At 40.7% G+C, this 25,561-nt stretch overlaps 1 protein-coding gene across 4 annotated transcripts; it reads right to left on the bottom strand.

Moving 5' to 3' along the window:
• Nucleotides 1–762: 762 nt before the first annotated feature.
• Nucleotides 763–25,261, bottom strand: LOC121996499 (methionine aminopeptidase 1D, chloroplastic/mitochondrial-like). Of its 4 annotated transcripts, none has more exons than XM_042550486.1 (11): nt 25,076–25,261; nt 23,902–23,971; nt 22,575–22,806; nt 21,561–21,722; nt 21,445–21,486; nt 20,021–20,092; nt 16,053–16,132; nt 15,321–15,418; nt 1,866–2,038; nt 1,561–1,608; nt 1,200–1,341 (listed from the first exon to the last, which is right to left on the bottom strand). In XM_042550486.1, the coding sequence occupies exons 1-10, from the start codon at nt 25,173–25,175 to the stop codon at nt 1,561–1,563; spliced, it is 1,077 nt and encodes a 358-aa protein (XP_042406420.1). In that variant the 5' UTR covers nt 25,176–25,261; the 3' UTR covers nt 1,200–1,341. The 4 variants fall into 4 exon arrangements, with proteins under 4 accessions (XP_042406422.1, XP_042406420.1, XP_042406421.1 ...); XM_042550487.1 differs by lacking the exon at nt 1,200–1,341 and adding an exon at nt 1,369–1,382; XM_042550488.1 differs by lacking the exon at nt 1,866–2,038 and having other exon boundaries at nt 763–1,341.
• Nucleotides 25,262–25,561: the final 300 nt, after the last annotated feature.

Below are 25,561 nucleotides of genomic sequence, written 5' to 3'. Positions count from 1 at the left end.
TGTTCGAAATGACTATTATATCATGATGGTGTAGCCACCATTAGGCTTGACATGTTGTTGATTAGGCATCATTATAGGCAACGAGTTCAATTTTGTATTTTGATAGAAATACCAAAGCCTAAGACATAGGAGATTTTTATACTCAATTTAATTTCACGCGATGAGTCATGAGCTAACATAAATATTATACTTCTAAATGAGTGATCTACTACTAACTTAGACAAGTTTAAGTATTTAGGTTAGCAGTAGAACCTAACAAATTGACGAGTTAATTTGCTTATTATGCAAATCATGGTATTAGGAAGTTATATTCATAATACTGATCAAATAAATCCCATATGCGGAGTTTAATAGATATTTAATGAGATTGTGTTTTTCAACTATTAATATTTATTTTTTTATGTTTAATAAAAAGTAAACCTATATAAAAGTGGCCGTTTTATTGTATTGAACATTTTTTAAAGACCAATACAAGTTTTATTTTTTAAAATTCTATTTCAAAATTTTCGTTTTGGGATCTTCCAACATCACCTAAAAGTTATGACTGAAGGAGTATACAAAATCACCCTCAATCCTGTGTGTATCAACAATGTTAGAGAAGAGAGTCAAAATTCAGTTTACATGCTCATAGAAAACCATAACTCTTCTAAAGAATGCATCCTACAAGTTCTCTGGTCTCTAGCAATCTTTCCGCACACCCCGAGCCTGAACAATTTTAATAAACAATATGAATGATTGAACACACTGAAGTAAGCTTGGCTCGACAAGTTTAGAATTCTACTCAAATATTAAATTACAGAATTTGGTCTATAACAACTGGTTGCATGACTATTCCAAGAATACAGATCTTTGGATATACTACTAGAATGACAGTTTCAATCAAATAAATTTTACTACAGATGTGATGTGGTGATACACGAATTGGATTGGCTTCACTCCGGTTGATTTATTTCAACAGAGAGATAAACACGAAGAGAAAATTTCATAAATTTGTACAGAATCATGGATTACTCGTGTACATTTATGTATTGTCTTCCCTGTTCGTCTCCTTCGCTAGGCTGGATTACTTGCTGGAATGGAAGGAGTGTGAGTCATAATATTGCACTTCAATTGCATATGCACTTTTGCATTACTTTCTTTTCTTCAGTCCTTCCAAGTAAAATTCAGCCTCAATATTCCTTCAAGGTTCAATACCTGATACCTTGGTTAGTATTTCAGCTCCATTTTCAGTGATCAGTATGGAATGCTCAAACTGCGCCGATAAGCTTCCGTCTTCGGTCACTGCAGTCCATTTATCATCCCATATCACAGGTTTTGTGCTCCCAATTGTAAGCATAGGCTCTACAAAAGAAGATAAATTAAATGAAATGTAAGCATAGGCTCTACATACATGTTACTTCAAACGAGTACTGACAGAATAAGTCAAATCTATGGCTTTCACCAAACTGATCACTTGCAGTATTCACATTTCCTTTTCTAGATATAGATAATGTCAAAAAAGATAATAAATATCTTCTGCATAAAATTACTAAAAGCAACGAGATAGAAACTGTAAGGTACCTATAGTAAATGTTTGACCCAGTTGCATGCGCCCCCATTCACGATTTCCTGATAAGTAAGAAAATTGATATAAAAAAAAAATCTTAATTTGACCCATAGTAGGTTTTTGGTTATACACTATGCAATAGAAAAGGCAAAATTTTCTTTCAAATATGAAATGATAAGAAGTCCTAATAATCAAAATTTGATCATTCACTCTTGAAGTAAAGTTGAACATGTAGATTAGAGATATACAGAGTAAACATAACTTATATTACTTGACTAATGAAAATACTAATGGAAGGAGATTATTCTTATTCCCCTACCGAATTTGTTCTGAGCCTCCTACCCAATTTAGCCTCATGATACTCAACATGTAGCTTATCTCGATTGCTTACTCGACTAATCATTTCTGGTTTTGCAACTAAAAATGATATGAGAGAAGATTCCCATCTTCTGGTCTGATCATGATACCACAATAAAGAAGTATATGTATTATCTGCAAAAGGTCTTCATTCATTAATTCAAAATTTTATTAATCTGCCTTTCTATTGCACAGGCTAGAGAATAAATTCTCACTTCAGTTTTCGTGCTTTATTGAACAACTGGTATTCGTGTATATGAAACTATGAATACATACGGAAGCATTTAAGAAATAGTTGATATATTATGTATATATTTTAACAATCTTACATATAGGCTGGACTAAGATGACAACTGAAAAATCAAACAGATAAATCAATTTAAAGAAGAAACTTTAAGAGAAGTTATGCAATAGGTAGTAGATTATCTACCAATATTTCCCAATTCAAATGTTAAAAAAATAAAACAATCCTACATATTTAGACATATGCAGCAATCTTATAATTTTTTTTTTAGTTGGTACAAGGCATCCAACTTACGTCGACTAATCCTAAAGTGACTGCTCAACCCCATGAAAGTTTCCTACCGGCCACCACGTAAATCAAGAAGCACTCAGCGGCCCATCAACCCATCATTAAAGGTCAACCGCCCATTAAGGGGAATTCATTCGTTAATTAGCCAAAATGGGGGCTCGATCCTTAAAGGCTTGGGAAACTAAGAAGACGCCCTTCCGGGGGGCAATCTTATAAGTTTCTTTGTTGACAAAAGGTGAAGTCATCACCTTAGTGGCTCCTCCAGGGCAGCCCCACACACCCTGGAAAGGAGTAAATCATCCGGGGCTTATTAGCGACCTTCCTAGACAGGGGGCATGAGCTAACCCGAAGCAGTATTTGCACCTGCCGAGAATCGAACCATGCCTCTCCGTTGGCAAGCCCTGCTTGAGTACCAACTTGGCTATACTCACAGGGGCAATCTTATAAGTTTCTGTTGTAGCAAAAAGATGATTACGCTCACCCAAGCGCTCGTCATAGCCCATCCTAAGTTATGTGAATGGAGGTAAATCACGATGTAAAATACCGAAAAATGACGAATAATACTAAGAGAATTTTCCGAAATTTTTAGAAATTTTTCGAAAATTTTTAGGAGCTCGTATGGACGAGTTAACGGGGATAAAAACGGGGCCCGGGAAAGCCTGTTTAGGCTACCCATTTAAGCGAGGAAATGTCTATTTTCTTAATTTCTTTTTCTTTTCTTTTATTTTCTTTTCTTTAATTTCCTTCTTCCCTTTCCTCGCCGAAACCCCCCGCGCGTCTCTCTTCTTTCCCCCAGCGAAACCACCTCGTGCCCTAACTTCTCACTCCAACTGGCGTGCTACCAAAACCGCTGCTCCCCCTACGCATCCCATCTTATCCTCTCCTCTTCCGAGCTTTTCCCCTCCCTCATGCCCTAATCTCTGCTCTACTGCCGTACACCTACCTTTCCTCTTCCACTCCGCCGAGCAACGACGCTGATCGCCGGCACACGAGCACCCTTCGCTTTTCTCTCGTCTTTGCTCGACGGCGTAGCCGAGCGCCGACCACCAGGTCTGGTACCAGTCGCTTGTGCCCTAGCTAGCCACCGACGCTCGTCGACCCTCGTCGTGGAGATCCCAGTGGCGCCGCCGACACTCCCCTGTGCCCTAGCATCCTCTGCCCAAGCGACGACAGCCGACGCCGGCGCCCCTTTCCGACGCCCTCCTTCCTTTCGAATAGTGTAGATTGGCCTAGGGCTCGAGTTTCACCTGCACACCTCTCCGCCGTGCCTAGCAGTGATCCTTAAGGTAGGCGATCTAACTAGCTGTGGAATTAGGGATTTCGGTTGATTGATTTCCCTTGTTGTGACTTTCTTCTTGTTCTGTACTAGGAGGAAGATCTCAGATCAGTTTATACTGTATTTCCAGATCAGAGCTTGGATCTTCTCCTCTGTTTTTGATCATCCCTTCCTTGTGGTGGACTCAGGTCACGGTTGAGGTAAGTTTTGGTTGCTGGTTTTGGATCTTCTGTTCTTGATCCGAACAGTGTAGTTGTTCCCAGCCATGAGTTGTTTCGTTATGTGATTTGGAATCTGTGCTTACTTGTTTTCTAGCAGCAAAGTTTTAAACTCCATCAGGAAGCATTCTTCTTTGTGGGGTTTTCTTGGTCCAGCAATTTAATCCAAGAGTTGCTCACATTAGGTCTAGCAGCAACGATCCTTGTTGTTGAGCAACAACGACTGTGGTTGAGGTATAGTGTAGGAATTGATCTTCGTTGTAGATGATTTGCTAGTTGTGTTAGCAATAATTGTTAACTTAGGTTTAGAATTAACCTAATGGTGTAATTAGGGTTAATGAAGCTAACCCTAGATGGTTGGTGGATTAGAAATTTGTTTAGCTATTTGTTTATAATTAATTTAGCTAAACTGTACGATTTACTACAGGACTTTGACGCGAGACGAGTATCTCGACGTCGGATTTGGACCGGATACGATCCTTTCTATTGGAGGCGGATACTTTGACTTTATGTCATTTGATATGCATAGAAATGTCTTTCACAAATAGCAACGATTGTGTTTTCTTATCTGCTTCGGTTGATCACTACCTGATCTGTTACATGTTTGTTTGTTTATTTACTATGCACATCATGTTAGTATTTACCTGATTATACATATTTATAGAGGTAGTGACACAACCATGTTATTTATTTTGTTCAGGACCTAGGGTTTTTGATATCTTATCTGATCTGTGTACCTTTGATTTGGTTCATTTTCCTATGGTACACATTTTATATATGTATGGATATTGCTATGCTGTTCAGGATTTTTGCCATGCTTAGTGTCATGCACCATTCGCATGATTGAATGTTGCGCGATAGTCTGCTCCATTATTGTTGAGCACATCGCCAGTTTCATCACTGTTGGTGCTCCGTTGGTCCGCTCATGGGTAGCGTGATGCAGCGTGGTAGCACGTCAGTTTGCTCGGTGGTGCTCCGCTGGGACACTCATGGGTAGTGGACTGCAGCGTGGTAGCACGCCGGGATCCCTCCCCGTCATAGTGTACCGGGAGATGAGAGCATTGCGCTCCCCCATTTATGATTTGGGGTAAGAGGATAGGTGTACTCCGACAGCATCCCGTCCACTCGGTCACTCATCAGGAGTAGTGATGGCAGAGTGCACGGTTGTCACAGCCCTATCCACTCGGTCTCACCATTGTGTGTGAGATGGCTGACTGGCGTCAGGGTGACCATGGCATTTGCATCATATGCATGATGCATTTACTGCTTGTGTTTGCTGCATTTATATGGATGCATATGATTGACATGCATACAGGATTTATGACACTTTCGGTCTAACGATCCTGTTATACTTATACCCTGGTCCTGGTTAGTATAGTTTTCTCCTGCTTGTTTCAGTTGCATTTATCCTTCTTGTATCAAGAGACTGTACGCATGATTAGTGCTGGTTGTTATTTTCTTTATTATGCATATCAGTTGATACCCGCTAAGTGTTGGACTCACACCCTCCTCCGTTGTTATTTTCAAGTTGATGCTGTCCGGAGAGTTCCAGTCGCTAGTCCCCTGTAGTCCACGAGGATGTTTATTTGTCTTTTGGTTTTCCTTTATTAGACTTGTTCTATTTTGATACATTTGGATCTTGTATGGATTTTTATTTGTCGATGGGTTTGGATTGGATATGTTCTGCTACATGCCTGCCTAAATGGAAGAAGAGGTAGATTCGTTGTGATTTATGTTTTATGAGTGTAGTGGAGTAGTTTTGTGCTTTACGAGTGTAGTTGAGTAGGGTTGTTTTTGAGTCTTCTTATCACTGTTTTAGTTTGTTAACTATTAACTGCGTGGGTGATTGCCTTATATTATTATTATTGTTCAGGTCGTGTTGGTCGATGTATATGTGGCCCAGAGGACACTGTAGAAAGTTTCAGATTGTCAGCCGTACAGGGGAGATGCTACCGAAATTTCTTCGGGCAGGGACTCCTCCGAGGCGTGACAATTTATTTGGTATCAGAGCCAAGTTGGCGATACTTGTTTGATTTTCGTGTTACGGATTTTCGAGATTTATCTGATACCAATTTATTGGTATCAGAACGGGTTATGATACCTGCTTTTGGTGTTCTGGATATTTGGGTTAACCCAAGTTTGCGAGTCAAACTTGGTATTTATTTCGGATTAGCACGGATTTCCCTTATGTTTATGTTTCGGACTTCTGTTTCGGATTTATATGGATTTTCTTGTACGGAATTCCGAGGAAAAAGAGGACTGGACAGCGACGGAACATCTCCAGACGACAAATAGGTATGATGTTTATTTTATGATTGTTATACTTGTAGTAATATCTGTTATATAACTTAACAGATATGAGGAGATCTACACGTATTGCTGCGAGACGTGGTGCTGGGCAGCCACGTACGAGAACCTTGGGATCTCTGGACTTGCCAGAGATGCCTACTGGGGTTGAGCCTGTCAGTCAGGAACAGACTCAGGATACTGCGGGCGCGTCGGACTCTCAGATCCCGATGGCTCCTTTAGAGGTACCTACCTCGGTTGTACCGACTGTATCCACCCCTACTGTATTTATGGTACCACCAGGAATACTACCGGCATACCCCGCACCTGCTCCGGCCCAGCCTACGACGTACCCGACACCACCGCCACCTGAACCTACCGTGTACCCGACACCAGTGACACCTGTGCCCCCAGTACCTACTGTATACCCCGCAGCACCTGCACCAGCGATATCGGTTGCTCCACATCCGGTACCACTACCTACCGTACATCCAGCCGCGGCCACCTATGCTGACCCTGGAGTGCCACCGGCGGCATATGCTCCAGTTTATACAGCAGCACCGGGAGTACCTCCCCCGGTCTATTCAGTGGTACCACCTGTAGCACTAGCTCCGGTGGTTCCGCCAGTTCAGTCAGCCGTTCCGACACATCTCATTGGCATTGTCGCTGCACGAGCTCGGATCCCAGCATTAGCAAAGTCGATGAAGAGTCGATTTACACTCTTCCGAGGAGACCTTGATCCGAGTGTGGCCCGGTCATGGATAGAGACTATGGAGCGCACTTTCTTCTATATGGCTTGCTCCGAGTGGGAGAAAGTAGAGCTGGCTGCTTTTCACTTACGGGGCGAGGCCGACACCTGGTGGGTTACTTAGCGTTCCATCATCGACGAGCAAAACATTACTTGGGCTAGGTTCAAAGAGGCTTTTGAGAGCCGCTTCTTCCCACGAGCTTATTAGATGGCTCGTCGGCAAGATTTCTTGAGTCTGCGACAGAACAACCGGTCGGTGACAGAGTATAATGCAGAGTTTGACAGATTGGCCAGATTTTGTCCAGAGCTAGTTGCTGAGGACAGTTCACGTATGCAGCAGTTCATTCAGGGGTTGGATGGACATTTGCAAGTAAGGCTTGCCGGTTTTGGGAACGCATCTTACCTGGAGACTTTGGACAGAGCCCTCATGATTGACTCAGCTCAGCAGAGAACGTTTCCGGACAGAAAAAGGAAACAGCCGAGTCAGAGACAGATCCAGCAGCCACAGGCTACACAACAGCAGAGCGGTCGCAGTCGGCCAGGTCAGAGTACTTCTGGGGTATTTCGTAGGCCTCAGAAGTCAGGGCAGTCTTCCTCAGGACGTTTCCGGTCTCCACAGCATAACCGGAAACAACTCGCCAGCGACATTCGCTGTTTCAGATGTAGGTCCAGAGATCACATCACCATAGCCTGCTCTCTGGGACAGTCAATTTGCTTTTATTGCAAACTACCTGGACACCAGAATCGAGATTGCCAGCTGAAGGCTTAGCATACTGCTCCCGGAGTTACTACTCAGGGAGGGCAGCACAGTTAGTCAGGGGCTCGACGAGGAGGGCAGAGATTTTCACCCTTACGTCGCCAGCAGAGAACAGCTTCCCCTTAAGCTGCATTTGGCATTCTCGGAGGTACGCATAATCTGCCTTGGAAGTATATAATACCCTCCTCATCTCGTGTGAACTCGGTCTGTTGCCCGAAAACTATCTGGCTGCCAATGAACTGCAAATACTGATCACCAGCCTGGGCCTCTCGGATCCTCGTCCTGATCGACGACTGAGCAACCATGGTAACAAGAATACCTTGCTCTATCTGTCCCTGCTCCTCAAGGTCTAACTCGGAGAAACCCTGAACCAAATCTGTAACTGAAACTCGATGGCAAGCCAAAGTCCCTTTGGACTTCCTGCTGAGTGCATCGACAACCACATTAGCTTTCCCCGAGTGATAGCTAATGGTACAATCATAATCCTTCAGGAACTCCATCCATCTCCTCTGTCGGAGATTAAGTTCCTTCTGGGTGAAAATATATTTGAGACTCTTATGGTCAGTGAGAATCTCAAATGTAATGTCGTATAAATGATGCAGCCAAAACTTCAGAGCAAAGATGATGCCAGCTAACTCCAGATCATGAACTGGGTAGTTCTTCTCATGCTCCTTCAACTATCAAGAAGCATAGGAGACTACCCTGCCGTGCTGCATCAGAACAGCGCACAAACCCTGAAAAGACGCGTCGGTGTAGAGTACAAATCCATCCTCTCCAGAAGGTAAAACCAAAACTGGAGTCGACACTAATCTCCGTTTCAGCTCCTGAGGCGGTACTGGATACTATGCCAGAGAAGTCTGAGAGGGCGGCGACTGATACTGTACCGATGGCTGGGATTGCGTCTGATACTGAGCCTATGGCTGGGGCTACGATTGATACTGCCCCTGAGTCAGATAATGAGGTCCCTGAACGAAGCTCTAGGGTACTATGGGAGTACTGGGGTACTCCTGTCCGAGAATGCCAAATGCAACTGCTGAAGGAGAAGCTATTCCCTGTTGGCGATGTGAGGGTGAAAATCACCGCCTTCCTCGTCGAGCCCCTGACTTAGTGTGCTGCCCTCCCTGAGTAGTAACTCCGGGAGCCGTATGCTAAGCCTTCAGCTGGCAATCTCGACTCTGGTGCCCAGGCAGTTTGCAATAAAAGCAAACTGACTGTCCCAGAGAGCAGGCTGTGGTGATGTGATCTCTGGGCCCACATCTGAAATAACGAATGTCGCTGGCGGGTTGTTTCCGGTTATGCTGTAGAGACCGGTAACGTCCTGAGGAAGACTGCCCTGACTTCTGAGGCCTACGAAATACCCCAGAAGTACCCTGACCTGGTCGACTGCGACCGCTCTGCTGCTGTGTAGCCTGTGGCTGCTGGATCTGTCCAGATGTCTGACCCGGCTGTTTCCTTTTTCTGTCCGGAAACGCTCTCCAGGTAAGATGCGTTCCCAAAACCGGCAAGCCTTACTTGCAAATATCCATCCAGTCCCTGAATGAACTGCTGCATACGTGAACTGTCCTCAACAACTAGCTCTGGACAAAATCTGGCCAATCTGTCAAACTCTGCATTATACTCTGTCACCGACCGGTTGTTCTGTCGCAGACTCAAGAAATCCTGCCGACGAGCCATCTGATAAACTCGTGGGAAGAAGCGGCTCTCAAAAGCCTCTCTGAACCAGACCCAAGTAATGTTCTACTCGCCGATGATGGAACGCTAAGTAACCCAACTCTGCTTTCTCCCACACGAAGCAAGTCATATAGAAGAAAGTGCGCTCCATAGTCTCTATCCATGACAAGGCCACACTCGGATCAAGGTCTCCTCGGAAGAGTGTAAATCGACTCTTCATCGACTCTACTAATGCTAGGATCCGAGCTCGTGCCGTGACAATGCTAGTGAGATGTGTCGAAACGGCTGCCTGAACTGGCGGAACCACTGGAGCTGGTGCTACAGGTGGTACCGCTAAATAGACTGGGGGAGGTACTCCCGGTGCTGCTGTATAAACTGGAGCATATGCCGCCGGTGGCACTCCAGGGTCAGCATAGGTGGCCGCGGCTGGATGTACGGTAGGTAGTGGTACCGGATGTGGAGAGTGCCACTGTGTCGGGCACACGGTAGGTCCAGGTGGCGGTGGTGCCGGGTACGCCGTACGCTGGGCTGGAGCAGGTGCGGGGTATGGCGGTAGTACTCCTGGTGGTACCATAAATACAGTAGGGGTGGATACAGTCGGTACAACCGAGGTACGTACCTCTAAAGGAGCCATCGAGATCTGAGAGCCCGACGCGCCCGCAGTATCCTGAGTCTGTCCCTGACTGACAAGCTCAACCCCAGTAGACATCTCTGGCAAGTCCAGAGATCCCAAGGTCCTCGTACGTGGTCGTCCAGCACCACGTCTCACAGCAATACGAGTAGATCTCCTCATATCTGTTAAGTTATATAACAGATATTACTACAAGTATAACAATCATAAAATAAACATCATACCTATTTGTCGTCCGGAGATGTTCCGTCGCTGTCCAGTCCCCTTTTTCCTCGGAACTCCGTACAAGAAAATCACCGAAAATCCATATAAATCCGAAATGGAAGTCCTAAACATAAACATAAGGGAAATCCGTGCTAATCCGAAATAAATACTCAGTTTGACTTGCAAACTTGGGTTAACCCAAATATCCAGAATACCAAAAGCAGGTATCATAACCCACTCTGATACCAATAAATCGGTATCAGATAAATCTCGAAAATCCGTAACACGAAAATCAAACAAGTATCGCCAACTTAGCTCTGAAACCAAATAAATTGTGACGCCCCAGAAGAGTCTTTGTCCGAAGAAATTTCGGCAACATCTCCCTTGCACGGCTGACAATCTGAAACTTTCTACACTGGCCTCTGGGCCACATATACATCAGCCAACACTGCCGGAATAATAATAATAATATAAGGCAATCACCCACGCAGTTAATAGTTAACAAACTAGAACAGTGATAAGAAGACTCAAAAATAACCCTACTTAACTACACTTGTAAAGCACAAAACTGATGTCCTATTCCACTACACTCATAAAACATAAATCACAACGAACCTACCTCTTCTGCCATCTAAGCAGGCATGTAGCAAAACATATCCAATCCAAACCCATTGACAAATAAAAATCCATACAAGATCCAAATGTATCAAAATAGAACAAGTCTAATAAAGGAAAACAACAACAACAACCAAGCCTTTTCCCACTAGGTGGGGTCGGCTGTATGAATCCTTTTACACCATTGAGCTCTATCTCCTATTATATCATCATCTATATTTAAATAAATTTTATCTTGTTTTATTGTTGCTAACCAAGTCTTTTTTGGTCTTCCTCTTCCTCGTTTTATATGCATGTTTATCATAGTTTCACATCGCCTAACTGGAGCATTTATTGGTCGTTTAAGTACATGTTCATACCATCTTAAACGTGTCTCTCTGAGTTTTTCCTCAATAGATGCAACTCCTACTTTCTCTCTAATGCTCTCATTTCTTATTTTGTCCATCCTCGTATGTTGCGTAGAAAGCAAACTCCGCCCATGATGACCGGTCATGGCTGGTCCCAAGCCCGGATAAAGGAGGAGGGTTGCGTTAGGTTGCCAGCCAGCGTCAAACTATGGCAAATATTTCATGAATGAATTCATTAATAAAGGAAAACCAAAAGACAAATAATCATCCTCGTGAACTGCAGGAGACTAGCGACTGGAACTCTCCGGACAGCATCAACCTGAAAATAACGGAAGAGGGTGTGAGTCCAACACTCAGCGGGTATCAACTGATATGCATAATAAAGAAAATAACAACTAGCACTAATCATGCGTACAGTCTCCTGATACAAGAAGGATAAATGCAACTGAAACAAGCAGGAGAAAACTGTACTAACCAGGATCGGTTGGTTAAAATCGGATTGCAGCATCATTCGGACGAGGAGGCTACTTGGGAACTTGAGGATACTATCCGAGCTCGATACCCCAATCTTTTCACTTGAGGTATGTGATTTAATTTACCGTTCAGCATTTATACTCTATATCTATTGTTAGTACTTGCTGATGATAGATAACGAAATTTGGGGACCAAATTTTTATTAGTAGAGGAGAATGTAAAATACCGAAAAATGACGAATAATTATAAGGGAATTTTCCGAAATTTTTAGAAATTTTCGGGAATTTTTCGGAGCTCATATGAGCGAGTTAACGGGGATAAAAACGAGGTCTGGGGAAGTCTGTTTAGGCTACCCATTTAAGCGAGGAAATGTTTATTTTCTTAATTTCTTTTTCTTTTCTTTTATTTTCTTTTCTTTAATTTCCTTCTTCCCTTTCCCCGCCGAAACCCCCCGCACGTTTCTCTTCTTTCCCCCACCGAAACCACCTCGTGCCCTAACTGCTCTCTCCCAACCGGCGTGCTACCAAAACCGCCGCTCCCCCGACGCATCCCATCTTATCCTCTCCTCTTCCGAGCTTTCCCCCTCCCTCGTGCCCTAATCTCTGCTATACTGTCGTACACCAACCTTTCCTCTTCTAGTCTGCCGAGCAACGACGCTGATCGCCGGCACACAAGCACCCTTCGCTTTTCTCTCGTCTTTGCCCGAGGCCGTAGCCGAGCGCCGGCCACCAGGTTCGGTACCAGTCGCTTGTGCCCTAGCTAGCCACCGACGCCCCTCGCCCCTCGCCGTGGAGATCCTAGTGGCGCCGCCGACACTTCCCTGTGCCCTAGCATCCTCTGCCCTAGCGACGACAACCGACGCCGGCGCCCCTTTCCGGCGCCCTCCTTCCTTCCGAACAGTGTAGATTGGCCTAGGGCTCGAGTTTCACCTGCACCTCTCCGCCGTGGCTAGCAGTGATCCTTAAGGTAGGCGATCTAACTAGCTGTGGAATTAGGGATTTCGGTTGATTGATTTCCCTTGTTGTGACTTTCTTCTTGTTCTGGACTAGGAGGAAGATCTCGGATCAGTTCATACTGTATTTCCATATCAGAGCTTGGATCTTCTCCTCTGTTTTTGATCATCCCTTCTTTGTGGTGGACTTAGGTCATGGTTGAGGTAAGTTTTGGTTGCTGGTTTTGGATCTTCTGTTCTTGATCCGAACAGTGTAGTTGTTCCCAGCCATGAGTTGTTTCGTTATGTGATCTGGAATCTGTGCTTACTTGTTTTCTAGCAGCAAGGTTTTAAACTCCATCAGGAAGCATTCTTCTTTGTGGGGTTTTCTTGGTCAACAATTTAATCCAGTAGCTGCTCACATTAGGTCTAGCAGCAACGATCCTTGCTGTTGAGCAACAGCGACTGTGGTTGAGGTATAGTGTAGGAATTGATCTTCGTTGTAGATGATTTGCTAGTTGTGTTAGCAAGAATTGTTAACTTAGGTTTAGAATTAACCTAATGGTGTAATTAGGGTTAATGAAGCTAACCCTAAATGGTTGGTGGATTAGGAATTTGTTTAGCTATTTGTTTATAATTAATTTAACTAAACTGTACGATTTACTACAGAACTTTGACGCGAGACGAGTATCTCGACGTCGGATTTGGACCGGATACGATCCTTTCTATTGGAGGCGGGTACTTTGACTTTATGTCATTTGATATGCATAGTAATGTCTTTAACAAATAGCAACGATTGTGTTTTCTTATCTGCTTCGGTTGATCACTACCTGATCTGTTACATGCTTGTTTGTTTATTTGCTATGCACATCATGTTAGTATTTACCTGATTATACATATTTATAGAGATAGTGACACAATCATGTTACTTATTTTGTTCAGGAGCTAGGGTTTTTAATACCTTATCTGATCTGTGTACCTTTGATTTGGTTCATTTTCCTATGGTACACATTTTATATATATATGGATATTGCCATGCTGTTCAGGATTTTTGTCATGCTTAGTGTCATGCACCATTCGCATGATCGCATGCTGCGCGATAGTCTGCTCCATTATTGTTGAGCACATCGCCAGTTTCATCACTGTCGGTGCTCCGTTGGTCCGCTCATGGGTATCGTGACGCAGCGTGGTAGCACGTCAGTTTGCTCGGTGGTGCTCCGACGTCAGGGATCCCTCCCCGTCATGGTGTACCGGGAGATGAGAGCATTACGCTCCCCCATTTATGATTTGGGGTAAGAGGATAGGTGTACTCCGACAGCATCCCGTCGATTCCGTTACTCATCAGGAGTAGTGATGGCAGAGTGCACGGTTGTCACAGCCCTACCCACTCGGTCTCACCATTGTGTGTGAGATGGTTGACTAGCATCAGGGGTGACCATGACATTTGCATCATATGCATGATGCATTTATTGCTTGTGTTTGCTGCATTTACTTGCCGCATTTATATGGATGCATATGATTGACATGCATACAAGATTTATGACACTTTCGGTCTGACGACCCTGTTGTACTTATACCCTGGTCCTGGTTAGTACAGTTTTCTCCTGCTTGTTTCAGTTGCATTTATCCTTCTTGTATCAAGAGACTGTACGCATGATTAGTGCTGATTGTTATTTTCTTTATTATGCATATCAGTTGATACCCGCTGAGTGTTGGACTCACACCCTCCTCCGTTGTTATTTTCAAGTTGATGTTGTCCGGAGAGTTCCAGTCGCTAGTCCCCTGCAGCCCACGAGGATGTTTATTTGTCTTTTGGTTTTCCTTTATTAGACTTGTTCTATTTTGATATATTTGGATCTTGTATGGATTTTTATTTGTCGATGGGTTTGGATTGGATATGTTTTGCTACATGTCTGCCTGGATGGCAGAAGAGATAGGTTCATTGTGATTTGTGTTTTATGAGTGTAGTGGAGTAGGACACCAGTTTTGTGTTTTACGAGTGTAGTTGAGTAGGATTGTTTTTGAGTCTTCTTATCACTGTTCTAGTTTGTTAACTATTAACTACGTGGGTGATTGCCTTATATTATTATTATTGTTCCGGCCGTGTTGGCCGATGTATATGTGGCCCAGAGGGCAGTGTAGAAAGTTTTAGATTGTCAGCCGTACAAGGAAGATGCTGTCGAAATTTCTTCGGACAGGGACTCCTCCGGGGCGTGACACACGAGGCTAGCTTATAGCCGACTGTCAAATGGCTAGAGGGTGGAAGGGGTTTTCCCCCTAGGGTAAGCGCCCGCCGAGATCAAGAATTGATCCCTGCCCCATTGTAGCAAATATACTACCCTCTAGTCAACCGGACATCTCGTGGGAACAATCTTATAAGTTTCTTGGTTGGACAGTGGGCAGTCAATTAATGATTTTGACTTCATCGATTTTTTCTTTAATTGGAAGGATGCTTTTCCACTGTTCTTCTTGTGATTAACTGATTTTGTAAGGCACCCAACACCAGGTCCAGAATACATTTACCCCACTGGAATTTACAAAGTCAAAAGCTTGATGCGATAAAAAAAACTCAATTTCAATTTCTACTGGCCATTTATCTCCAATGTGTATATACAATTAGAAAACAACATGATTATGTTTTTGAGGACATTTATATTCGTTGTGCATGGTATAAATATAGGTCAACTTAGTAACTTTATACGAGTGTTAATGAGTTAAAAGACTTACTATAATGAAGAATAACAGGATCGGCATGAAATACACGTCCAACACCATGACCAACAAAATGCCGAACTACGCCAAATCGAAACTTATCTGCATGATCACTTGACAAAATCTAAATAGTTAACATATAATTCATTTGCCAGTTTCATATACTAATTAGTACTTGAGAAGGCAAGCAAGGAAAAAAAATGATTATGCTGAACTTTGTAATTGTTTCCAATACTTGAACATGACATATCTTAAAGATTACAACATATAAAATTGGTTCCCTCCATAACACAACTCGAGTTTTTTTAACTAGGTGGTCATTCAATCAACTTTACTATCATATTAAATTGCCAATTTTGAGTTTGAATCTGCATGTATCACACATTACTTTTTACCACAAATCTAATATTTGGTAATATTATCAGATTGGATAGGTGTTTTAAATGTGTGCACCTATGACATTTAATTTGGTTCTTCTCAACATATATGAACTTTTATGTACTATGATATTTTATTCTCTCTTAGGATGTGGTTACTCTGATGGAAGATGAGGAGAAAAGGGAAAGCCTCACATTACATATAAATACCCATCATTTATGTACGTCTGTGTTACTTTCCCTCCTCTCCATCGTATCCTCCATTCAACTAACCGGAACCTTAGTGTCCTTTTCTAAAACAGGATGTGTGCAACAATAAGCCCACTATTAATTGCAACAACTGAAGATAAAGATATTATGAAGTACATACTGTATTGTTTTTCCAATTCGATTGTACTCCACTCCAGGTGCACATATTGATATTGCTTTGAGAAGACACTCTCTTGTTACCTGAAAGACCTTCATTAAATACTAATCATACTCCAACTAATTAATTCAAATTTGTAGCAACAATCACAGTAAGTGAATTCGTCTAATCAAAGCATGAATTATGCAATAGCAGCAATCTAGGAGTATTAAAAACTGAAAACGGGATTAGCATAAAATGTTGGAACCCCAAGGTTGTTTTGGTGTGATCAACAAGTTAAGTTAGGTCCTGCGTTGTTTCTAACCTTATGTCTAAGTGTGCAGGAGCTTAGCAGCACAGGTACTCGAGCGGAAGACGCAGCTAGCAAGAAGGACGGCACGCTGTGCGTCCGAGGGACGAGGTGCTGCGGAAGAGTACACCGGCGGACGAGAAGGAAGTGCGCGCGGTGGTTCCGAGGTACGAAAGCCGGAGCGGAAGATTGCTCGGGGAGCAAGAGACGCAGCTAGCGCGAAGGTCGGCACGGAATCAGCGGATGAGTACGCTGGTGGACGAGAAGGGACACGCGGCAATTCCGAGGGACGAGAAGCTGGAGGGAAGCACGCTCGAGAAGACCGGAAGATGGGTTCGGGTGAGCCCTATTCCGGATGTCAGAGATCACCCAAGCAAGCGGAGCCGGAGAAGAGAGCACGGACCAAAAGTCAACTGAGTTGACTTTTGGCTCCAGGGCGCCCGGAACTGTCCGGGGCGCCCGGAACTGTCCGGGGCGCCCGGAAGTGACTTTTTCACAGGATCGAGCTTTGACTCGATCCAACCGTTGGGGGATAAATTTTATCCCCCCAGGGCGCCCGGAACCCTTCCAGGCGCCCCGACCAAGGCTATAAATATAGCCTTAGTCCAGAAGCTTTTCAACAATCACGATCATTCTATTTCCAAACATTTGTATGCTTTAGTTGTAGTTAAGCTTCTGTTTTCTGTACCTAAACGCTGTAAGAGGCTTCTCCGCCTGAAGGAGTTTTTGAGATTAATCTTCCTTGGATTAACAACCACATCGGTTGTAACCAAGTAAACATTTGGTGCCTCGTCTTTTCATTTATGCTTTTATTTAACTGCTTAATTCATTTTACAAGTGTTAGCTTAATCGTTCGAGGAAGGGTTGTCTGTTTTTAATTGACAGGTTATTTACCAACCCCTCTAGCCGGCCCAACGGTCCTACAAGTGGTATCAGAGCAAAGTACGCCTCAGAAGGACTAATCGCCGTCTGAAGCAACAAAACAATGGTCGGAGCTAGCGACTACCCACCAGCATTCGAGGGGGAGCTTTCTTCATGGAAGCAACAAATGAAGGTATTCCTTAACTCTGATATTGGTATTTCTCTAATAATGAAAACAGGTTATGAAGCACCGAAAGACACGAACGGAGAGAAAATCGGCATACGCCTCTGGAACGAGAAGCAACGTGAAGAGTCCATGGCGAATGCTCGGGCAGAGTTTCACATTCTAAGCGTAATACCAACTAAAGATTTCGACAGAGTCGGAGAGTACAAAAGCGCGAAAGAACTTTGGGAAAAGTTCTTAATGCTCTACGAAGAACCGGTTGAAGTCATCTCCTCAATAGACATCGAGCCGTCATCAAAAGAATCCGAGACGGAAGAAATTACCAAGACAGCCCCAACAGCCGAAGTACATCCCGAGATCGATGAAGGGGGAGAATCTTCGGAAGAAATTAATTTAACAAGGGGAGAACCAACGGTCGACGAGGTAAGTAAGGTATGACCTCTACCCTCTGAACAACTGGTTCAATTAATCAAATTACCTGAAGATTTTTGCGAACTAAAATTTGAATTATCGAAAGAACTTTTCGGATTAGAAAATCTTCGGTCGAATAATTGTTGCAAATTACAAAATATTTTTACGAAAGAATTATGCAACTTAGAAATATTATCGAAAACTTTTTCTGGATCTAAAAATTTGTTCGAATTACAAAGTGTTTTGACGAAAGATTCTTGCAAATCACAAAGTAATTTTTCGAAAACTTTTTCCGGATCTAAAAATTTTTTCGAAGTACAAATTATCTCGTTGAAAGAGTTTTTCAAATCGCAAAATGATTTGACAAAAGAATCTTGCAAATTACAAAACATTTTTTTAAACAAAGTTTGCAAATTAGAGATATTATCGAAGAAGTTTTTCGGAGTAGTAAATCTATTATCCACAGATTGTTGCAAATTTATGTTGTCAAAATACTTTTGCAAATTATAAAATACTTTGTCGAACGAAGTTTGCAAATCAGAAGTATTGTCGAAAAACTTTATCAAGTTTATATTATCGAAATATCTTTGCAAATTAGGAATTCAAAATGGCATGTTATAATTTGTACAAATTTCTACATGCTCAAAATTTCTTGCTTCAAAGTTAAGAAATTATGATAAATTAAAATGAAAATTTAAAATTTTCTGATAAAAGCATTAGAATATATAAATAAATAAATGCATAGAAAATTTCTTTTAATGTTATCAATTCTCTTAAAATTTTCTTGCATAAATTTTTCGGCTTAGAAAGTTTTTAATTATTGATGACGAATACTTGAAATTTTTTTTAAAAAAAATTATTTCTTGACTTAGAAATTTGTCTTGACTTAAAAATTTCCCTGAAAATTATTGAAATATATTTTCAAATTTTTTTAATGTCAACCCTTAGATTTTAGTTGTTCCCCATTTTTATTGTGATCAAAGGGGGAGAAGGAAAGTATAAGTCTAGGGGGAGGTAGAAAATTGAAAATTAAAATTTGGAATGTTTGAAATTTAGTTTTTTCTATCATGTTGCATGTTATTGCAATAAACTGTTTAATTTCATATCTATTGTTGACCCTAGCTTAACTTGGGTTGATCACACCAAAAAGGGGGAGATTGTTGGAACCCTAAGGTTGTTTTGGTGTGATCAACAAGTTAAGTTAGGTCCTGCGTTGTTTTTAACCTTGTGTCTATGTGTGCAGGAGCTTAGCAGCACATAGTGAGGAAGACGTCACTAGCAAGAAGGACTTCAGGCGTCCGAGGGACGAGGTGTTGGGAAGCAACGGCGGACGAGAAGGAAGTGCGCGGTGGTTCCGAGGTACGAAGCCGGAGCGGAAGATTGCTCGGGAGCAAGAGACGCAGCTAAGCGAAGGTCGGCAACAGGCAACAAGTCTACGGATGAGTACGCGTGGACGAGAAGGACACGCGCACCGAGGGATGGAGGGAAGCACGCTCGAGAAGACCGGAAGATGGGTTCGGGTGAGCCCTATTCCGGATGTCAGAGATCACCCAAGCAAGCGGAGCCGGAGAAGAGAGCACGGACCAAAAGTCAACTGGGTTGACTTTTGGCTCCGGGGCGCCCGGAACTGTCCGGGGCGGGGCGCCCGGAACTGTCCGGGGCGCCCGGAAGTGACTTTTTCACAGGATCGAGCTTTGACTCGATCCAACCGTTGGGGGATAAATTTTATCCCCCCAGGGCGCCCGGAACCCTTCCAGGCGCCCCGACCAAGGCTATAAATATAGCCTTTGTCCAGAAGCTTTTCAACAATCACGATCATTCTATTTCCAAACATTTGTATGCTTTAGTTGTAGTTAAGCTTCTGTTTTCTGTGCCTAAACGCTGTAAGAGGCTTCTCCGCCTGAAGGAGTTTTTGAGATTAATCTTCCTTGGATTAACAACCACATCGGTTGTAACCAAGTAAACATCTGGTGCCTCGTCTTTTCATTTATGCTTTTATTTAACTGCTTAATTCATTTTACAAGTGTTAGCTTAATCGTTCGAGGAAGGGTTGTCTGTTTTTAATTGACAGGTTATTTACCAACCCCTCTAGCCGGCCCAACGGTCCTACATAAAATATAATTCAACAGTATGATGAAACCCAAGATGAACATAAATTTATTTTAAATGATTGTAACTCTTCCACCAACTGATGAAAAAAAATGATTCTTGCAAGTTACAATTTACCTCAACCAGCTGCCTTGCATCCTCATCAACATTTCCACAAAAGAATGTGGCAGAAGTATCGCCATGATAGCCCTACACAGCATATTAAGTCTCTGTAAGATAACCTGGAAACTTATATATGAAAAAGAAAAAAAATGAAACTTGAAAATGAGAAATAAAAAAACTGTAAGTCTATTTGTTCGTACATGTACAGAAGATGAAATACGTGGCCATAAAAGTTGGGTACCAAGTAAATATCAGCTACAAGGTCAGAGCTTATACTCATTAATGTAACATGTATGCTCCATCAAATATAATTGCTAAATACTGAAATGTCCCAACTGTCAATAAATCACAGAACCAAGCACACTATACAGCAAATTCAATTCAAGATTCAACAATTACCGAAAAATGATAGCTGAGAATAAACTAAACCATCTTAGGTTCTATGAAAATGAGGTCTGACATGATACTACTAGATGTATTCTTCTCCTATTTGATCACAGATGTCAAATCAGAAATTGGTCACTCCCTATTTGGTCATTAATATAATGTTTTTTAACTTCCAACTGTGACTGAAAGAATGCAAACCTGAAATCCTAAACAACTGGAAAGCACACAAAATTTGAATATCTTAACACGGTGAAAACTTTAAAAAATAATTAAACTATTTGATTAGCCTTTTAACTTCCAATCATGAATGAAAAATGGAAACATGGAAGTTCTTAACAACTTGAAAGCAGTCAAAATTCAGAAATTCTAACATGATGAATTTTTTTATAAAATTAAACCATTATATTGGCACACGTGCTCAAATATAGTTACAATTAGGAGAAAAAAAGTCAAAATTTGGTTTATTTATGCTCAAATATGCTGATTTCCAAAAATGTGCATTGCTCTATGCATTGATCAGTACATCTTAAATCCCTGATCAGTGTGTCCTATAAGCTCAGTTTTCATCCTTGGGCTGTGACAAGGAAGCTCAACAACAATACTAGAGTATGAACTAAGGCTAGGGCCTACTTGCACATCAAGAGTGCAAGCTACAATAGAGCCGACAGTATAGATTGTCAATCTCTTATCCAATAAGGAAACAGTGGATAGTAGGACAGCAACGACATGGCCACAGGACCTGCATCAATTGTAGGGATCCTGCTGATTCAAGTTTGTGTATATTAAAATTGGACTCCATGGTACAGTATGGTTATAATAATTTAAAAAGTCATACAACTTAAGAATAATGGTTCCGCATCATCCTGGCTGATATGTTATCAGTAGTATACCACATGGTTTCAAGCTCAACAATGCAAAATAAAACCATGCATAGACTAGCAGCAATAAATGAGATGTGAGGCAAGTGGACAAACAATAACAAAATTTATCACGGACATCACAGCGAACTATGGATCTACAAACATAGAAAGACTTAATGGTTCAAAACTTACATTCAGAAATACAGTAACGTCAATATTGATGATATCACCATCCTGGCATCCAGATTAGAAACAAGTTATAAAAACAATGGGGAACAATATAAAAGTTAAACACTAAATTGCAGCACCTCAAGAGGACGGGAGTCTGGTATCCCATGGCAGATACATTCATTTACTGATGTGCAAACACTCTTTGGAAAACCGCCATAGCCGAGAGGTGAAGGATATGCTCCATTCTCAATTATCATTTGGTGTACTGCCTTGTCGATATCATCAGTCATAGTGCCTGGCTGAGAATAGATATGCATTTGAGTTCTCTAAAGAATAACTGGAAGTTAAAACTTTGCAGTGATGGTAGTTCCAAAAAACTTCTTGTACAAGATAAGACATTGTAATTTCCAAATGACCTAAGCAAGACGGTCAAGTCTTAGTCTTTCAAAGAAGATATTAGTATAATCACCAAACTCAACAAAAAAGGAGTAAACTTTAGTCACCCTAAAAGAGGCAACAAACTATTCCAATCTAATATATGAGCATTGAACTAAATAAACGACCACCTCATCATTCACATATTACACTCTAGTGTGCACTCTGAAATTATATACATAATGCATATAAAGCTGAACGCATGTAATTCAAGGATATGCAACAGTCTTTTCTTAATACGATTTTTTACAATAATTCCATCTATTTTATGAATAAATAAAAGGTATAAAATCTTTTTAGAGAATTTTTTGTGTCTTGATCAACAAAAATGTGATATCAAGTGGGAGCAATAATATTTATCTCAAACTTCAGGTGCAATCTTACTCAGAAAAAGTATGTTGTTCAACAGTCAAATAAAGGATTTGACAATCAGCCTCCTTATTAAGAATAATTTATCTTTAATATATTCTCTCATGACTCAGTAAGATCTTTAGCAGTGACACACAAACACATAAAAAGATCCATTAGTTGACAGCATATAGTTGGGAGATTATGGATGTTAAATGAGAGGAATAGTACAAAGGAACTAAACCTTAGTTCTAGTCATCATGAACAACTTAGTTGGTATTAAACTTCATTTGAATAGAAAATATATTCTATTATAAGTTGAATATGTTAACTAGAATTGATAATGTTACAAGAATAGTAATCTTCACCTGAACAAGTGTTCCAGCATATTCCAATACTTCTGCAGCGAGCCTTCCAGATGCTCGCATGCCTTCCATTCCCTTCTCATCGTGAATCTCTGGTCCCCTAGCAATTCCTGGAAACTGAGGGGAGTTTACATATGGAGGCTTCATTATGTGATCTGGAACAGCAAGAGGAGGAGAAATTTTTCCCGGTTGCAGACGCTTGTATTTATTGTTTACCCAATCATCTTTTCTCTTGCTAAATATAATAAACACTTTGAGAAAACATCCATTAATTACAGATAATGAAATATAGGCTTAATCAAACAAGATATGTGTTATGGGCAACCCTTGTAAAATATGTAAGGGGAGAGAACCTATTTGTAATAATCTATATTTGTCATAATAAATATAAAAGGCAGATGGGGGCTACCTAGAGTTCCTTGGAGAGGAACAATTTCCCCTCGACAATATGCAATAAACCACCCATTGTAAGTGTTGTCTGACCCTAGTTGATAGCTACAAGGTAGAACTCAAACCACGGACACAATCATCCAAGTGTATTGATCAATCGAGGTTGAATTAGGAGAGGAAAACCTAAAAATTCAACTTAGATATGGGACTTAAGTGTCTCAACTTGGACTGTGCCTTGATTTAGTATGTTTCCAGCTCAGTTATGATCCAACTCAACCAGATCCAGTTATCTATAACATCATCTTGGTAGTGTGTAAGCCTCACACAAATATTTAGTTAATCTGTCTTTTCTAATTACTTAAACAGTCAGCATAACAAGACAGGATGATGCAAAACCTAAATTAGAAGTATGAGAAGCCAAACGAAACAAGTTAACCAAACAAACTTGAATATTGAAAATACTAGTATGTACATATATTGAGTGAACTAAAAATCAAAGCAAACAATAAGTTACTACTTTTATACTGCTGAGACAACTGATTAAGGTTATATGGAACAAGAGATACTACAAATGAACATCTCACAAGTATCTGCTAGTTTTCATGAAGAAACCAACTAACCAAGATTTTCTTTTATTATTTATTTATATATTTTGCTAATATGAAAGAGATGATAACACAACAGCAGTGGCATAGAAAAATGCCAAATTACAGTGTGACTTTACAAAGAAAGAATGACTGTAATAAAAAAGCCTAAATGCTTAAAAGAAAATATCTTATGCCAAATCACATTTATTAAACATTAGAGGTTTTGGAGGCAACTCTGAGAAATTGTCTCGTTTTAACAACTTATACATATTGCTCCATAGATGCCATTTTTCTATTGATTTGCACCCAAAAAAAAACGAAGAAGGAGAAAGCAAGGCACTTTAGCAAAATACCTTTTATTGAATAAGATGTCAGCTAAGTTATAGAGAGTCCTTGAGAATTGGATTGATGAATTCCTAATTCCTGTAAATTATATTTTGAAAATGTTAGTAACGAAGATAAAACAAATGGAATGTCATAACCAGAGAACATAGTATAGATGACGCTTCAAAAAATCTTCATTGGTTTCCTTCTTGTCATACATAGGTTGTCATCAAGAACAATGATTTAAATACTTCTTTTATAGGATTATGAAACATAGTAAGAGCAGTAGGACTAGAAAATGATGACAATGCTAACTGGTATCAACACGATCCATGTCCTGCCAAAATATTTATGTACCCTTTCAAAATATTGAAATAGCATATTTACCATTACAATTTTAAATATTGCATGTATGTAATTTCAAATCTATAATCTCTTATAAGTACCATTAGTTTGAATTAAACTTATGTTAATGATGTTTGGTTAAAATTATACCCAAAATGTTCTTATTAGTAATTAGAATTTAAAATTTGTGTATTTCACTTTTTTTTTATCTCCTGTTTTTTTTTACATTTTATTTCAATTTGATTTTTCTTCCGCATTCAAATGTCATTCTAAAATGTATAAATGTAATCTGAAAATATTAATAAACATAATACATAAAAATAATCAGAATAACAATGAACGAATAAATATAAAAGAACAATATATAATCTTAAGTTATGGGAAATATTGTCCATCAAAACTATCTTGTTCCTTTTATAAAGAAGAAATAATCTTTGATAGCATTTATGCAAGATTTTAAGTTTAACAATGATATATTTTAAAAATTAAAATTTGATGTGGTAAATATGCAAACCAGTATGTTTATAAGAATATACATACAAAATTTTGCCATTATATTACAAGCCCATAAATCATCATTAATCCACAGGTGTCTCATCAATCGACCTTCCCAAATGTACATGGAAAACAAAATAAAAATTTATGATTCACCATCATATTTCGCCCGATTAAGATCACACTAAACCACAAAAATTTCTAGTTTTCCCAGTGACGAAGAAAGTGCCAAACTTTCTATTACCAGAAAACTATAAAATCTCACGAAAAAGGGTAACAAGGAATCACACAGCGAGCAAAACGGTTGCAAGGATCGTAGGAAGAAATCGCGTAGGGTTAGGGAGTAAAGGAGCGGGTGTGGACCTGCGTTGCGGTGGAGAAGGGGTACGTGAGGGCAGGCGAGGCGATCGCCAAAGAAGGAGGAGAAAAAGCGTGGTTTAATAGGAGATGCGCACGCCGCCATCGCTAGTTAACAATCCCTCCGTTTCTTCGCTTGTTTCTTCTCCGATCACGAGCAGGACGTGTACCATCGAACGATGGGTTTATCTCGGTCACAAATATAGAAGATAATTCAATTAACCCTTTAAAAAATTATTTATTTTTTAATTCGTCGAGAAAAAAAAATCCTCGCCTTTTTCCATGGAAATTCATTTTCCCCCCTATTTTTATACAATAAATTATTTAATTTATGCAAAAGTATATTTTTTTCTAGTTGTTTATAAATTCTCATTTTATATAAGTGACTTTTTTACTCAATCAATTTATTAAAAAAAGAAATTGTTAAAGAAAGGCTTATCATATGTGTTTTTTTCCTTAAGCAAAATGCATTAAATTGTCATTCTATAGATC

The sequence above is a fragment of the Zingiber officinale genome, chromosome 6A, assembly GCF_018446385.1.
Source record: "Zingiber officinale cultivar Zhangliang chromosome 6A, Zo_v1.1, whole genome shotgun sequence".
Classification (NCBI taxonomy): domain Eukaryota; kingdom Viridiplantae; phylum Streptophyta; class Magnoliopsida; order Zingiberales; family Zingiberaceae; genus Zingiber; species Zingiber officinale.
Note: the sequence above shows the minus strand (reverse complement) of the source record. Positions and strands in the feature narration are given on the sequence as shown.